At 45.2% G+C, this 17,678-nt stretch overlaps 1 protein-coding gene across 1 annotated transcript in view; it reads right to left on the bottom strand.

Moving 5' to 3' along the window:
- The window catches only part of Sctr (secretin receptor), a 64,725-nt gene that overhangs the window by 13,636 nt on the left and 33,411 nt on the right, over nucleotides 1-17,678 (bottom strand). The window contains exons 4-7 of the mRNA XM_046456847.2: nucleotides 13,823-13,926; nucleotides 6,804-6,901; nucleotides 5,608-5,740; nucleotides 4,630-4,783 (exon numbers count right to left, since the gene is read on the bottom strand). Coding sequence (XP_046312803.1) covers nucleotides 4,630-4,783; nucleotides 5,608-5,740; nucleotides 6,804-6,901; nucleotides 13,823-13,926 — 489 coding nt within the window. The remainder of the gene's footprint in view (nucleotides 1-4,629; nucleotides 4,784-5,607; nucleotides 5,741-6,803; nucleotides 6,902-13,822; nucleotides 13,927-17,678) is intronic.

The following is a 17,678-nucleotide window of genomic DNA, read 5'->3' as shown; positions in this document are numbered from 1 at the left end:
CTCATAATTGCCTGATAGTGTCACAAAAGACTCTACCAGGACCGCAAGTTTGCACAGCGACTACAAGAAGTAATTCTACAAGGACATTTGCCCAGGGACTGTTCACCTTGGAGGGAGCCACTCTTGTTATTAGTCATCGTGGCCAAAGATTATATCTCATATAATCCTCCCTCTTTTTTAAAAAAAAAAACAAAAAAACAAAAAACGCCTCCTGGTTTCAACTCTTTGAACAAAGTCACAGTTTACTGTGGCACACATATTCCCATTGCCAACGCCATTCCCCAAGAAATGTCATTGTTTTTTATTTCTCTGATTTTCTCAAAATTTAGGTTGACAAAACATATAGGCACTGAGATTTCCTGTTAACATTTGATGATTTGGAAAATAGTACTGGAGGGTTTTTCAGAGAATTCAGGAGAATCAATGAAAGTGATATAATAAAATATTGATAAGCAAATTTAAAAAACTCAACTCCAGGAAAAATAAAATGCTAAATAAATCGGAAGGATAATTGTTGTGTACTGAAAGGGTAAAGTTTCTAAGCTGCAAAGCCTGAGTTAAAATGTAAAGGACCAGGCATTGTAAACCTGCTTCAAACTGCAAAGCATGGGTTAAATTCCCGAGGCAGTTAAGACAATGCCCTACTGGCCATTTAGTTGATTTATGGCCTAAGATCCTGTGCAGTCCAGCACGTACACACCTCAGGGCCTAAACCAATCAGTTTAAATGTAACCCCCTCCTTAAGAATGACCTATCACTCCAGCCAGCCCTGTTCCCGCCAATGTATGTACTAATCAAGTCTAAGAATTGTTGTTTAACTTTCCTGCGGTGTATGGTGATTTGTTAAAGGAGACTGTGATGTATGTAAAGTCCCCGCCCTCCCCCAAAAAAGTGTACTTAAGCATTGTTCAACCCCGGCTCTGGGCTCTGGGCTGCTTTCCCTTCTCGAGTGGGCACGGAGCCCCAGCATGCTGGAATCTCAATAAACACCCCCTGCTTATTGCATAAAGTCAGTCTCTTGGTGGTCTCTTCCTCCGGTGTTAGCTGGGCCCTTACAGTACCACTTGGCTCAGTAGTAAACAATATTTACGTAGATATGATCAAGTAGTAGGCAATATTAATTCACTAAACAATTCTGGGCTTGTGGTGAGACAGACAGTCCTGGCAGGCAGGGTGTGGCCAAGCAGGCTGCTGCCCTCAAGGCAGCTGGGAAACAGAGTGAGAGGAAGGGACTAGAGACAAGAGATAGTCCCCAAGGGCATGCTCCCAAGGACACACTCCTTCCAAGTACCCAGGTCCCACCTCCTACAGTTTGCACCATCTCCTGATAGTTCATTCAGCTATGAACCCATCAGTGGATTAATCCAGTGATGAGCCCTGATGATCCAGCATTTCCTAAAAGCCCTGAACTCTGCCGTACTGGGGACCAAGCCTTCAACCCATGAGGTTGCAGGGTTTGCAGGGGTCATTCCCTTACACCTGGGAACTTGATAGACATGCACAGAACTGGGTCCCACCCTACACCCACTGACTCAGAAACTTTAGGGCCCAGCAAGCCGGGTTGGACATGTGCCACCCCGCAGTGACTGAGGCAGAATCATCAGACCTACCACATGTTCAGGTTCATGGACCAAGTGGGAGCTTGGTTCATCTCCTAGAAAAGCTGAGCTATCATTCTTTTGGGGGCATAGCGTGATAGTTCAGACACTTTGAAAAACTAAAACCTTGAATAAGTATTAAAAACTTTAAATGGGTTCACTTCTTTTGACTCAGTAATCCAAATGCTGGGATTTTGTATTATAGAGGGAAAAAAGCTTTGCCCATAAAGTATTCATCACTGTGCTATTTCTAATAGTGAAGCTGGGTGCAGTGGTGCTGGGCTCCCTCCTGCTTGGGAGGCTGAGGAGAGGGTCACTGAGCCCATGAGTTCAGGAGCAGCCTGGACAACATAGGGAGACCCTGTCTCAAAAAAAAAAAAAAAAAAAAAAAAAAAAAAAAAAAATATATATATATATATATATATATATATATACACACACACACACACACACACATAGTGAATACTTAGAAAAATGTGAAATGTCCAAATAATAGATATTTGGTCAAATGTATTTACAATGGTAATTTAAAATGTGGATGATTTGAAATAATTCAGAACATGCTTGTGTGTTCATGGGAAAGAAGCAAGACTCAAAATTCTTCATAAGAAATGACCACAACTACATGAGAAAAAAAATTGCTAGTAGAATAAAGGCTGGAAGAAAATTCCAGAAAATGTTTGTATATGGGACTAGGATAAGTTTCCATATTTAAAAAGGATTTTTTTTTTCTTCTAATTTTATGGCAGCATGTACTCATTTAATTAACTTATCCCTGGGGAAGCCAGTACAAATTGAGGAGGGGGCCACTATTTTTGCATTTGAAAGTCTCCTCACACATTGAAATAATATTGCTCAACAGTAAGCCATACTTACATAGATATAATAATGTAAATATGATTTAACTGAATATTATGAATACCCACAATGGAAGAATGAGAGTAGTGGATAAAAAATTTTATATCCTTATCTTTCATCATAAGGAGGTAACCAATAATACTTCAAATCAAGAAAGAATAGCAGAGTCTTTAGAAACATGAGAGTAATTATTAGGAGGGACAGCTAAAAGAGCTGAATCCCTTCACCATCTCTTTGGGGCCTCACAGGCAGACAGGCCAGGAGAGAAGGGATCATTGTTTGTTTATGTGCTGTGTAGTCCCCAGCACCCAGCACAGGGTTTAGCATATAATAGATGCTTAATAAATACTTGAGCAAGAAAGAAATGTTCTCATTATTTCATGTAAGCCTCTTAAAAACCCCATGATAGAGATATCATCACAATGCTTCTGTTTTCCCATGCTAGGGATCAAACCCAGTGCCTCATATGCTAGGCAAGCATTCTATCACTGAACTAAGTCCCTAGCATTCACAGTGCAGTTTTGTCCCCTACTATACTACAAATTTACCATGGGCCATGGAATTGGTAAATTTTTTTGGTAACTTCTATCTTGGGGATAATTTTTTTCCATGTTTTTATAATCTCCAAACACAAAGAAGTGCTCAAAGATGTTGAGTAAATTTTGACCCTGGTATTATAGAGGAAAAACTCTCCATGTCCACACAGCTAATCCTGGCAGATCTGGACTTCAAAGTTCAAAGAGCTGAGCTCCAAATTAGGTGCTTTTTGTCAGAGTTAGCTGCATAAGACAAGTCCCTGGTCCCCAGGCCTCTGGGACTGCTGTCGGAGACAGACATCTGTACAGCCCTACAGCCCCTGCTGGCTGAGGGTCATGCGCTCATCAGGCTGCCAAGGTTTAGAAGCAGTGTACTCTGCCAGCTCAGGTGGCCTCCCTGCTGGTCTGATGGGGAGACCAGGCCCTTGCACATAAGGATTTAGACAAGCAGAAAAGGCACAGGAGGGCATTCCTGGCAGGAATCCTTCTTAATTAAAAGGAACAGGAAGAAACTGAATGAATCTAATGGCTGGGACACATACTGTCTTTGTAGGCCTGGGAATCATCACAGGAACCTGGCTCTCTGACTAGAACCCAGTGGGTAACTAACACATGTCTTTATCGAATGATGGAAGGATGGATAGATGGGTGGGTGGATAGGTAAATGGATGGAAGTTTGTTAATGATAAAGTAAAAATTAAAAGGCTTTGGATATTAACAAGCCTTGGTTTGGATCCTGGGTCTGCTCTTGTGTATGGTGTGAATTGAGCATAGTATGTTCCATCTCTGAGCTGAGGTCTCTGAGAAGCTTTTGGGGTGTTATGATGATTAAGTGATGCATATATGCCTGACCAGAAATGGAGTTCCTTGACCAGAAAGGCAAGGAGGAAGAGATGTAATGGGGGCCTGCAGGTGGCTATCTTGCTATCATTTCCCCTTTTATAAAATAAATGGTGAACTTCCTTCGGGAAGCCACGTGGTTTGAGCAGTTTATGCCAATCAGCATATTCCAGTCCTTCAGCCTCTATGATTGGGTCAAGGATGTGCATGTGATTGAAGAGGTCCAATCCAAGTGAATCTTAGAATATTTGTTGGGACTGCTGGGACAGTCTTTCTCATTGGAGCTGGGTTATAAAAAGCCTGTAGCCCAAAAGCTATAGGCAATTACTCTGGGAGTTGCAGGTGAAGGATAAATCTGATGTTCTAAGAGACAGAAAGAATCACTGTTAAACTGCTAGATTCATCCTGGTCTAAAGTTGACGATCCCCAGCCTTTTTAGTTGCATAAGCCAATTAATTTCTTTTATGTTTAAAGTCTACCTGAGCCAGACTTGACACTAGCAGTCAAAATCATCGTGATTCAGAAAGGAAGCAAGAAAGATGACATATAAATGGAAGATGAGGCCACAAGTATTGGGTGGAACCACATTGTAAAAGGACTCAGATGCCAGAAATTGGTGCCCAATTTTAGCTATTATTTCCCACTCAACAGATAAACTAGAAAGAGCCAAACATCAAGCAACTTGCAGAAGATTACATAAATTAGTTTAATGTGGAGCTGGATCAAGAAAAGAAATCCTTTCTACTTAGGGCCCTTTCCTGAGTGCTGCACAGACACCACACTGTGGAGAAACATACCCCATCCAAGGGCTATGAAACCCTGCAGGCACTTCCTTTCCGAGAAGAAGGAGATGACGAGGAGTGTGTGGAGGTAGAGGCCTTCCACCAGCAACCAGGCGTAGTTGGCCATGATGCAGTACTGGAAGAAGATCATAACCAGCTTACAGCCCACCTGGACAGAGAAAGGCAGGTGAGTCCAGGTCAGGTGGCCATGGCTTCCCTCTGGTGATCAACCCAAAAGGAAAAAGCTCCGGGTTATAGGAAGCAGGAGCCAGGCCACAGTGAGCCTCAAGTTTCGGAGCCAACTCCTGTGGCCTTCCTGTCAGAAGACCAAGCCCACAGCATTCTCTAGAGAGTAGAAGTCCACAGGCCCACATGGGTTTTGTCAAGATGGTCAATGAGCCATCCATAGGGAAGCAGTAACTGGGTTCAAATTCTGGAACTGGCTGCCAGACTTTATAAGGAAGAGTCTCCTTCAGTGGGAAAACTGCCCCATATTGCTCAACCCCTCTCATTTTTCTGATGAGGAAACTAGTTTAGAGAGGGAAGGAACTTCTGAGCCAAGGGTAACAAAACTCATTCCAAGCTCACTTTTCATGGAAATAATGAAGAAGGGGTGTGCCAACCACTGTTAGGAGGCATCATTGATGATGATTAAAATGGCCCTGACTTATTCATTATACCTGGACTAGAAAATTCCAAATCCTGGCAGGGATGCCATAGTGTAGGGTTCTCCTGATGGAGTGACTTCTTTAACATTAAGAGGCAGCCCGAGACCTAGCGTAATCCCAGCATCTTGGGAGGCTGAGGCAGAAAGATCATGAGTTCAAAGCCAACCTCAGCAAAAGCAAGACTCTGTCTCTTAAAAAAACACAAAATAGGACTGGGGATGTGGCTCAGTGGTGGAGTACCCCTGAGTTCAACCCGGTTACCCACACAGCCCCCCCCCCCCAAAAGGCAGGCATAGCTGTACCCTAGGGGGCCCAGCCATGTTACCCTGTGGGTATCACAATAGGTGACGTCATCTGAGGAGAAGAGCACAGCGTCTTTGATGAAGTTGGACAGGGCACGCAGGATGAAGGACACGAAGAGGTGCATGTGGATGTAGTTGCGGGTGCAGTGGAGCCTCCTGGAGGGACAAATTGCAAGGCTATAGGGGCCAAAGCCAGGAGGGGCTGGAACTCAGCCAGGCCCTTCCTGACCCCAGCTCCTTCCAGTTCTCACCCGTCTCTGTGAACAGAACTGAATGAGAACCTGGGACCCCCAGGTGTCCAGTGTATTGTCTCATAACTGTAGTTGTTTTTTTGTTTTGTTTTGTTTTGTTTTAAGCGAAGGTTGTAGGGGCAATGTACTTTCTGCCCTGACCTAACATTTTCTCCATCTCCCAGAATTGCTTCCTCTGCTGTAGGAACCAAAAATGTGGTTACTTATTCCCCTTCAGCTACAAAACTCAGTATTTCTCAAAGACAGCCCATTCTAGCTCTTGCGGAAGAAGACTCCGCCCTCCTCACGTTTGAGTCAGATTCGACCAATCAGCGCTCCATCCCTGACTGTACTGATTGGTTCGGAGGTTGAACACGTGATCCAAGCTGAGCCTATGAGAACTCCCTTCCCAGGACTTTTGCTAGAACTGATGGGGAAGACGTTCACTTTGCCCTTGGCTTTACTGAGCTGATAGCACTTGCCTCCTCTAGTGGTTATCTTTATCATTTCTGAAGAAAGGCTGCCAGAGAATGAGGAAAGTCCAGAGCAGAGAAATGGAGGAAGACTTAGTTTTGCTGATGTCTCTGAGCATCTGCCTTACATCCAGCCATGCCTAAAGCATGTGCCCCTGAACTTGTCAATTATGTGGGTCAGGTCACCTTTGTTTTCTTCAGTTGTTTTGAGGCAGATTTCTGTCTTTTGCAACCAGGAGTCAAACTAGACACCTATAAAGTGTCTCTTATAGCATTGGGAGAATATTAGAAATAACAGTTGTTAAAAAAAAAAAAATCTGGCCACATTATCAGTAATGCTTAGCAAGTGTTGAATGAGTAAAGGAATGCAGTGGTCACAGGAACTTTATGTTTTGCCACAGGTGAGCTTTATATGGAGAGGCGACAAGCCAGCCCACCCACACCTTCCTCTTTCTGACCTGAGCAAGTAAGACCCAAAGTTGGCTGGAAGATGGAAAACCGGCAGCATGTTCTTACCGGAAAGCACAGAGGATGCTGAGAGCTACAAGGAGCATCACCAGGGAGGAGCTGTAGCCCACGGTGTACATGACCTTCAGCTTCAGCAGGTAGGCATGCTGCAGAGAGAGCCACGTATCAGCCAACCACCCACCTGCTGGCCCTTATGTGCCCCAGTGCCTCTTCTTCAGGCAGCTTGAGCCCAACTGTCCTGAGTGCTATTCCATTTGTGCCCCAAGGATGTCACATCACAAACTGGTAAGATCATAACAGTTTGACTTTAGAAAAATTTGGAGTATCCTCTAATGCCTATTCAAACTTGTACACTGTGTACAGAGCCCTTACCAACACTCTGAACTCAAGTCTTCTCTTGAATATGTAAGAATAAGGTGCTCACTGCCTTTTCAGGAAGTCATCTGGAGCATAACAGTATAAAATGTTAGATTTTTTTTCTTATATGAAGCTAAAATTGGCTTTAATATTGCAGCTGTGAGTGCTTTTTCTTCCTTTGGAGCCATTTAAATTAAATTCACCTTGAACATTAGATGTATTATATAGAAGAGTTAGGAAGATACAGAGAAGTCTGTCATTTTCCAACAAAGCAGTTCTGCACATCTGTCCTTCACTTATCTTCTCGGCATTTATTCTGTGTTCTTAATCTCCTTCCACAATTCTTCATTATTTAGATCAATGAGTATGCTCTAGTTTGTCAGTCTCCTTAGATAAGATACCCAGAACTACGTAGCTTGAAAGCTCCAGATATATTCTCCAACAAGGAAGAAGCAGAATGGGACCACCACCTCCCTGATCCGCACACTGTGCTCCTCTTAATGCAGTCAATCGGGCATTCACTTGTTCAGTAGCCACTTCACACTGTTGGCTCATCTTTGATACCAATGTCCATAGACTGAAATGTGGGGCAAAAAGTTAAAATTTGACATAGAGAAATTGAAGACCTGCACTTAAGTTCTGAAAAATAAATTGTACAATGGTTTTTAAAAGAATCAAGTAAATGGAATTTAAAATGATAATTTTTTAGCAATCAAATTAACAAATACTTAAAAGCAATAACATTCTATTCAGATGAAAGTATAGTGGGAGTAAAACCTGCTTCCATCTCTCTGAAAGGTGATGTTAAGAATTCTATCAAGAGCCTTTGAAACATACATTTCCTTTGGTCTTCCTTCTACTCCAAGAATTAATTCTATGAAAATACAGCTACTGTTCATATCTGCCAGTTTTGCATTCACAGATTCTACCAACCACGACTGAAATTTTTTTTAAAATTGCTTCTATACTAAGTAGTAGTACAAATATTTTCTCTTGTTATTATTCCTTGTTATTATAATGTAGCATAACAACTACTTACACAGCATTTACACTGCATTAGGAATTACATATAATTTAGAGATGATTTAAGTGTACTGGAGAGGGCTGGAACTCAATGGTAAAAGTGCTTGCCTAGCATGTGCAAGGCCCCGGGTTTGATTCCCAGCAACACACACACACACACACACACACACACAGGTTTAAAGTATATGGAAGGGTGTTCTTGGGTTTATGTACAAATACTACACTATTTTATATATAAGGACTTGAGCATACTGGGATATAGGTGTCTCTGGGGGTCCAGGACCCAATTTTCTGAGAATACTGCAAGATAATATAGTCAGAAAAAACAAAAGCTTATTTATATATAAAAATATTTCTTTCAGAACTATTGATTGATGGAAAAGAAACATACAACAACAGAAGAATAGTTAACTCAATTATTTTAAACTAAAATGACTTGAATATTATACGACTGTTAAAATGCTGGTTTCCAAAGTTTTCAAAGAAGTTGGGACATGTCGATGTATTGTGACAGGAAAAGGCAGATACATATTTTACATGGGCAGTATGATCCTAGCTATAAACATAAAAAATGTTAGGCTGAATTATATGAAATTTTCTTTTTATGTAGATCAAAATAATTGGATATTAGCTATTCCATAGGGTTCAATCTCATGTATGTCTAGAAACATGATTTTAAGGAGATATGTTGGATGTTAATAAGTGGTTAACTTTGAATCTTAGGTTTGGGAATAGAGCTATTTTATTTTGTATTTTATCTGTATTTTAAATTTTTCTGTACTGGGTCAATGCTATTTATAGCCAAAATAAAAGGTAATTCATTTTTAAATTAATTTGTTTATTTGGTACTGGGAATTAAACCTCACCACTGAGCCACATCCCCAGTCCTTTTTATTTTTTATTGCAACATAGTCTCACTAAGTTGTTTAGGGCCTGGCTAACTTTCTGAGGCTGACCTTGAACTTACAATTTCCCTGTTACTGCCATCTGAGTTGCCTGTATCCACCTAATTAATTTCTTAAGAAATCACAAGAATTGGATTGGGGAAACCTGGCTGATAGCTATTCATAGGAAAAGGCCCACGCTTGGGGCTGGGGATATAGCTCAATTGGTAGAGTGCTTGCTTTGCGTGCACAAGGCCCTGGATTCAGTTTCCAACAAAACACACACACACACACACACACACACACACACCACACACATACACACACAGAGACACACACAATAATAATAATAATAACAACAACAATAATGGCCCAATCTCTATGGAGTCACACAGGGTACCATAGAGAAAGAACATAGGCTTCAGAGCCAGGAGACAAGTGGCCTAAGCCCAGGACTGTTACTCACCAGCTGTGTGACCTAGGAGAAATTAATCAACTTCCCTAAGCCTCAGATTCTTCATCTGCCAAATGAGGTTAATCATATCTATGTTGTAGGCTTATTGGAAGAATGATGAGGTAAATAAGGTTATCAGGATATAGTATCCAGACAATGTCTGGCATTTAGAAGACTCTCAGTATATGGTAATTTTTCCCCACTCCACTCTATCATCTACCCTTCAAAATGAGTCAGCGGCATGAAATGGTAGGAAGTCTGAGGTATGAGGTAGCTGCTAAAAAAATTAGGCCTATTCTCAGTTACATTGATGGAGTGTTGAGAGCAGCTGGTTGCGCTGGAATGCTTGGAGTGTCATGTCCAGGTCGGGGATGTTATTTTAAGAGGCACATTAATAAACTGGAGCATTTCCGAAGGTATGAAAACATTTGGGTAAGTTATACCCACAGGGAGGAAAAAACAACTTAGGGGAGAAAATATCAGAATGATTGATGTGTAGAAGGCAAGATTTCACATGTAGTCTCCAGAGGGAAGAAGTTACCAGAAAATAAGTAGCTTTTGACTCAGAGTAATCATACATTTTTTGACAACAAGAAGTGACCTTGGATAGGATGGTTGCTAAAATGACACTGAACTTCCCTCCTGACCTAAGTGCTCTCCCAGCAGCCAGGAGTCACCTCTCATGGATGAAGCAAAGAGCCCTGATAGGCAGTGAGGTGCCTTAGATCAGTGTTTCCTAGAATTTGGGACCCATGAAATGTCAAACTGGGGACAACATGTCAATCAGGAATCTTGCTGCATACAGGATAAGCTCTGCAGCTGAGCACATAAGCCTCACTCCCAGGGATGCTTGGACCAGCCCGTGGGAGCCTAAGGAGGCTCAGGGTGACCCCTGAGAGTATTGAGGCAGAATATTCTGCACTGTCCTACGGCTGCAGTCATGGCCTGCCGGGTGATCTCTAGCCCAGCTCTCATGCCTTCCTTGATCTGCCAGGTCTCAGCCAGAAACAACCCAGCTCCCTGGAGTCCTAATGTGACCCTTGGCTCCTTGGCTCTTAACATCTGCAATTAAGCACAGATGCAGAAGACCTGGAGTTCAGAAACCCCCTGCTGCCTCTTTGGGGTCCAGTTGCCTGTCTCTTTGCTGTGCAGCCTGCCTGGGCCACCTTCTTGCTGTACCTTCTAGATCAGCTTCAGCAAAAGTTACGTATAAAGAGACAGAGAGTAAATATTTTAGGCTTTTGGTGCCATACAGTCGCTTTTGCAACCTCTCAACTCTGTCCTTGCAAAAGTAGACTTGTGCAAATGGGCTTGGCCTGTTCCCATCAAACTGAATTAGCAAAAGCACTGGCAGTCCCTGCTTGAGGCAGGCAAGACATGCCTTGTCTCTCTGTCAATCCGGGTCCACTGTGGGCTTTGTCAATAAATAATGGTGTGTGCCAAGGAAGAATGTTGCAAGAAGACCAAGTAAGCTGTGTCTTCACCATCAATAGACAAAAGAAAAAGACATTTTAACAATAATAATTAGAAAAAAAGGATACTTCAAATCTCAGAGTAAAGCTCAAAGTCCATGCATTGAGGATCATATCTGGAAACCCTTCCTGTCTTAGGGTTTTTGTTTGTTTGTTTGTTTGTTTTGGTCTCTTTTCATTTTGGCTTCTTGTTTTGGAGACAGGGTCTCACTAAATGGATGAGGCTGGCCTCAAACTTGAGATCCTCCTGAGGCCTGCTGGGTCACTGGAATTATATGCATGTGCCACCAGGCTCTGTTTTTTTGTTTTGTTTTTTTTTTTTTAATTTTAATTGTTACTATTTTTTGTAGCATGAGCTGAAGTCAACCTAGGTCTCCTTTCCACCATTCTTGAATAATTAACTTTCTGAGTTGAGTCCATAATTGTGCATTTGCCTCTGTGAAGTTTCAGCCCCTTGGTTTGGGATTTTATAGTTTCAACTCTGCCATACACATTGTGGTAAAGGCTCCAGGTTCTATTCTTTCCAGTTGACTAGTCTAAGCCAACAGTAACTGTTGTGTTACTTGATAGATATAAATCACAAAAACTGCTGGGCATGGTGGCACATGCCTATAATCCTAGAGACTTGGGAGGCTGAGGCAGGAGGATCACGAGTTCAAAGCCAGCCTCAGCAACAGGGAAGTCCTAAGCAATTCAGTGAGATCCTGTCTCTAAATAAAATACAAAATAGGGCAGGGGATGTAGCTCAGTGGTCGAGTGACCCTGAGTTCAATCCCCATTATTCCCCCGCCCCTGCAAAAGAAATCATAAACATAAAACAAATCACAAAAACTATAGTTCCATGGGATTTTTAGTAATTCTTATGGGTGTAAAGGAATCCTAAGGCCAAAAAGTTTGGGAAATTCCACCTACATCAATTATGCATCCCTCTACTAAAGATTGATTCAGAGTGGTGTGGGTCTAACCCATTTTGGACCAATGAGATGTGAATACAGGCTCCTGGGTGTGTGTGTGGGGGTGTGGGGGGTGTTTGCAGGGTGTGGCGTGGGGAAGTCTTTCAATTCTTCAGAAGGAACCCTAGGAAGTTCCATTTTCTGGGCCAGAAGGAATGGCAGAATCTCTGGCTATGACTGCTGATGGCAACAAGAGTTTTAAGAGACGTTGTTAGGATGGAAGGGAGAGAGATCAAAATAACCTGGCCCTGGGCAACTTTGTGGTGCTTCTTCGTCAAAGAATCCCAGAGCCCATTCTCTGCCTTCCCTGATATGTGAGCTTCACTTTCTTAATAAATCAGTTGGGAATTTGATATCTGTTTCCCAAAGCATCCTTTGACCCTCCATCCTGCCACCCATTGTGAGAATGTTCCTTCTTAGTTTGATGACTTTACAAACTTGATACACATAACCCTCCTTTCTACACATGAATAAATGACAGAAATAGTCCTTTGCAGAAGAACCCACTGCCCAGCGCTCCATGATACTGTGTGCCCATGAGTCACTCCACACTCCTATTGTTTCCAATTGGATAAGCCCCAGAGGGGAAGAAACTCCATCCTCCACCCACTCCTGCAAGTAGAACTAGATGGATTGACTGGAGACGGGAATCTGAGGAAGAAGTCAGAAGCCAGTGTGGTCTGCTGCCCAACTTCCTCCTTTCCCCATGAGCTTGCAGGGCTATTTTGAGGCTGAAATGTAATTATACGTCAAGCAGCTGGCACATGATAGACATTCAGAACAACAAGCTTTTTTTTTTTTTGTAGGGTGGAGGAATGCTGGGGACCCAGATTCTCACGCTTAACCTCAAGCATAACAAACATTTATCTGGCACCATGAAGCCTCTAGACACCGTGATAGCCTGGGAATAAATAAGACTTTCTAATTTGTCACTGCAGGACCCCCAGATCCAGACCCAGGCCTGGACCTAGGAGGTGCCCAGTAAATGTTTGTGTGAATGGATGTCCACTTTTCAGTGAGAGAGATGGAGAGAGAGGGCACATGCTGACCATTTTACCATAGCATGGTAGGTAACAGAGGCCAGCGCAGAGCACAGAAGGGGGTCTTCTTTGTTGTGGGTGAGGGAGACTTTCCAGAATGGGCTACAGTGGGTGGAACCAAGTGGAATCTTGAAGAATGTGAAAGAATCAGGAAAAGAGAGAAGGGAAGTGCTGTCCAAGCAAGGGGTCCCAGTGGCAAAGGCCAAGTCGGGGGCAAGAGGGCTCAGGATATGTGAGCTTTGAGGGTCTGGGCTGTCCTGGGAGGGGAGCTGAGCCTGGGATGGACCCTGACCGTGACCATCTGAGGAAGTCTCAGAGGGTACCCAAAGAAGTTCAGCTCATAGGAGTTTCCTCTCAGTCTAAAACTGCTCTGCACCAGATCCAATAGATTCCCTTGAGAGCCAACACTTATTGAGCACTTACTATGGGGCCAGGCAGGCATCTTGCACATCCTTGTACTGACTCATTTAGTTCTCTTGACAAGCCTGTACAGTCGAACTATCACTAGCCAGATTTCCCAGATGAAGAAACTGGGACATAGAGTGATTATTTCCTCCCCAGAGACACCAAGTTCAAGGTCAGGATTCGGACTCACCATCCTGGCTCTGAGCATTCAGCCACCACGTGGCTTCTCTTTTGGTTTTATAAATAAACCACCCCAGTCTCATGGTGGTATATGGCAACATTCACAGTAACTAGGGTCTTCCTGACCTTCACCTCTAGGTTGATAGACTGAGGTCTGGAAGCTCAGCTGAGCAGGGGAGTGGTAGGGGGATTGAGAGTGGCCCCAGGTCCTGACCTCTGGCCCACACTGGTATCCCCTGTCTCCTCTCAGGCCTCCCCACCTCCCAGGACCCCCTTGGGGTGGAGGTTGACTGGCTTACCCGCCTCTCATTGGAAGAGTCGTTCACATTAACCCCACAGGCCAGGTCAGGCCTGGGGAAGGTTTCTGACCAGCCGTCTGGTGTGCAGTTTCGGAACAGGGAACCTGTGGGTGCCAAGTGTCCAGCAGGTAAGCAGTGGGTACTGGCAATGTTATTTTTATACTGAATTCTATAGTGACATGTAAATGCTACAACCATTTTATAGCTGGGGAACCTGAGGCACATGGGGTTTCAATAATTGCAATGATTACATCCTAGTAAATGGGGAAAGGGGCCTGGAACTCTGGGGCTAGTGCTAGTGCCCTTATTGACTCCTGCTCCCTTCTTGACTCCTGCTTTGCCTGACCCCAGGTCCTGCCGACACATATCAGGAAGGTCCCCTAGAATATCTGGGGAGGTGGCAAAGACCTGGCCACTCCAACAATGACCTTAACTCAGTCTACTGTTGTTACAAACCTTGCTCCAAGAAAGTTCCATTTCATATCTCACTTCATGCCCTGCTCACCGGGCCATTTGAAAGCCACCAGAGTGCCACTGAGATACACCTTTCCAGACAGCCACCTCTCACCAGAAGGCTGGAGTTATTAGTCCTTTAGCCAACACAACAAGGCTACCTGTGGAGACAACTGAAGTTCTGTTTGCCCCATGCACCCAGGCAAGGCTGCAGGCTGACCCCTCTCACCAGGTAGTCCATGGTTTCTGGGCTGCCCTGAGCTGGGCCCAGGGCCCTTGTGCACCAGACTCTGGCTGGCTAGAGAGAAAGGCATATGAATGGAGTTGAAGGACCTGCATGGAGCTCTTCCCATAATGGAAGGGAGATGCCAGCTAGAAGGCCCCAGGAGGAGGTGCCCACCTTGGACTGAGGTCCAGCTGCCTTCTATACTCTGGGCTACCAAGATCTGGATCCCCTGCTCTGGCGAGTGGGAGACATCATGAGGTGAGGACAATGATCACTAGGTACTAAGGGGAGAACCCTGTCCAGGGGCCCCTTAACAACACTGGCTGGGCCTGGGATAGTCCTCTTCCATGAGGCTGGGCCACCACTCACAGACTTTGGGACCAAACAGCTTCCACTGAGCTAGAGACATATGGCTGGGCTTTCTAGAACCAGTCACTGTGCTGTGTACTTTCTGTATGGATTCTGATCCGATCCTTACAGACCCCAGGAAGGCAAGAGTTATCTATTTTGCAGAACATAAAATCAAGGCCATGGTGCCCAGATGGGGTGAACCTTATCACTATGCTGCCTTCCTGTCTGGCCCTTTCTTTCAGGTCCCAGTTGTGGCTTCTAGCCCCAGGAGATTCTGTCCTTTGGGCTCCAGACATGCCCAGCCTATGAAGGGTCAGGGAGGCCTGGAGCCTAGGTCTCTATAGGCAGCCAGACTTGAGTTTGAAACCCAGGGCTGCTGTGTGACCTTACCTGCTCACTTCTCTGTGCCAGGTAGGAATAATCACCCTCTGTGCAAAAGCAAGCAGGACCAACACTGGCACATGGAGCAAGGCTAGGCTGTTGCCAGCACAGAGCAGGCCTTGCAGCCCCACTTCCTCTCCTTTCAGCCTTTCCAAATAAGGCAGGAGTGGACAGGCCACGGGGACTTGGAACTCAGGGGAGGCAATGGGAAAGAATGGTGGTCCAATTTGGCATGGTTCAATGGCAACAAACACCCAGACCTCAGATCCAAAGGTAGCACCTGCCTCAGGCTGACTGTGGACTCAGCCCGCTGCACCTGGCCTGGTGTTTAGGGCCCTCTCCTCGCTGACCCAGCAGGATTCCCAAGAGATCTGCATGTGACCCAGGCCAGGGCCAAGAATTGCTGACAAGGTAAAGTCCCCTGCTGATAGAGCCACCTGCAAGGCTGCAAACATAGCATTGGGACTCCCTGGGGCCCCCATAATCCCATGTACTCCCCCCCCCCATTTAATTCCTAACAACTATGGGGTCCTTAGCCAGGTACAAGCCAGCGTACACCTCAGGGCACCCCTGAAAACATATTCACATGCATTAGGGGAAGAATCAGTCCAATGCTGTCATCCAAGCCTCCCGGCCCCTAATGAGTTTGGGGACTGCTGCTGCCTCCCACTAAGCAGGAAGGAAAGAAAGGCCAGGCCTGACTCCACCCAGAATGCGTTTTTGAATAAGCAGTGCTGGAAGAAGGCGCCCTCTGAAATGCATCCTAGAGGGAACATTTAGGCCTGGCATGAGAACTCTCTGGGGCAGAAGGCAGCTGTAGTTTCTCCAGTCACAAGGACACCCATCCTGTCAGGCCCATGTGGTGGGTACCCTGGGAAGAGTAAATTTATGAAATAATTCTGCTATTTATTTTTCTTTGTTCAAAAAGAAGGGTCCAGAACACCACCTTGTCATCACTGGGCTCTCCCACAGGGGTCGGAATTGGGGTTGGGGACACCACTAGGGGGAGATTTTCTTCCTGATAAGGAAGCAGGAGTCCAATCAAAGGCAAAGGCAGACCTCTTGGGGAGGGAAGGTTCTGGGTGACTAGCTGAAGGTCCTGATCTGTGTGTGTGTGGACCAGCTGACACCCCAAAGCCCGAGGCAGGACTGAGTGGGACGGTCCTCCCCACCACGCCACGGCTGGAACCAAGCTCCCAGTAGTCAGGACCTCAGTGTGGATCTGCAGCCCACAGCGGCACCATGTGGTGGCAAGGTGAAACTGCAGCTGTGTTAGGCATTCCCTATGCCTAACTCCATCCTTAAAGCAGCTTCCATCCTTAAAGCATGCAGACAGGGAATTGAGTCCCTGGGGGAGTCCCCAATGTGTGGTGAGTGATTCGAGGGCAGGGAGCCTCAAAAGGGGTCAAGGGAATTCTAGTTAACGAGGAGGGAGTAACTGGGGAGTGATGTAATAGGGCTGGCACCTCTCCTTCCCAGTTGCAGTGGCACTGGTTTTGCCTGGCCCCTCTGCAGAAGGACAGGAGGGAGGGGAACAGGAGGTGGAGGCACTGTGGCTCTGGGAGGGCTGAGGAGGAGAAGAGCTTTAAATCTTTTCAACAGGAGAAAATCCCAATCAGCCATCGATGGAGCATTGTCTGGAAGTCAGAGACCAGGAGGGTCTGGTCCTGATCTTGCAACTGACCATCATAGTTTTCTAGGCCAACCATGGCTGTGTTGGTGTCCTGCTTCCTGATCTTCACAGACCCTAGGACAGACATGGAAGGGTCATGCCAGAAGTAGACTGTTGGTGAGTTTGCAGGGGAAGGGGGAGGGGCCAGGGGGGAAATTTGTGGAGGGGAGAACAAGAAGGAGTGATAGAAGGTAGAAAAGAGAAAAAGATATTCAAAATTTATTTCCAAGTCCAGCGTTATAGGCAGGCATTATTTATTGCTCCCACTTTGGAGATATGGAAATTGAGGCTCGATGACAATGAGCCATTTGGGCCATGCAGCTGACTGGCACAGGGCTGGACTGCACGACACACGTCTCCTTCGGTTAGGTGTTGCCATATAACTGAGTTTGGGCGAAGAGAATGCAGGCAGAGTGGTGTCTCTCTCAGGCCAGGCCTTCAAACTCCCTAGGTGACCCTCTGGGTCCTTTCTCCTGGCCAGCCACCCTGGAGTTGCATGTGGAAGCCTTGGTGGTAAGGTGTAAGATCTAGCATCGCCATCGGGAGGAGAGTCGCCTGCTAATCAGGGACATCTGTTTGTGATGTAATATGGACAAACATTGTATGAAGGCTTTAAGATTTGGGGGATTTGTCTGATCAGCAGCTCTTGTTACTAAATCAGGGATGGAAGAGTGGGGTTCAAGCCACGGGTCCCCTTCCATATCCGTATCGTAGGGTTTTCAGTGGGGCAGAGGGACAGTGAGCCTCAGCAGCATGTTTCCGAAATCTGTGTG

Source organism: Marmota monax, unplaced genomic scaffold (genome assembly GCF_021218885.2).
Source record: "Marmota monax isolate L192 unplaced genomic scaffold, Marmota_monax_Labrador192_F-V1.1 WCK01_AAM20220418_F8-fsc00121, whole genome shotgun sequence".
Lineage (NCBI taxonomy): Eukaryota > Metazoa > Chordata > Mammalia > Rodentia > Sciuridae > Marmota > Marmota monax.
Note: the sequence above shows the minus strand (reverse complement) of the source record. Positions and strands in the feature narration are given on the sequence as shown.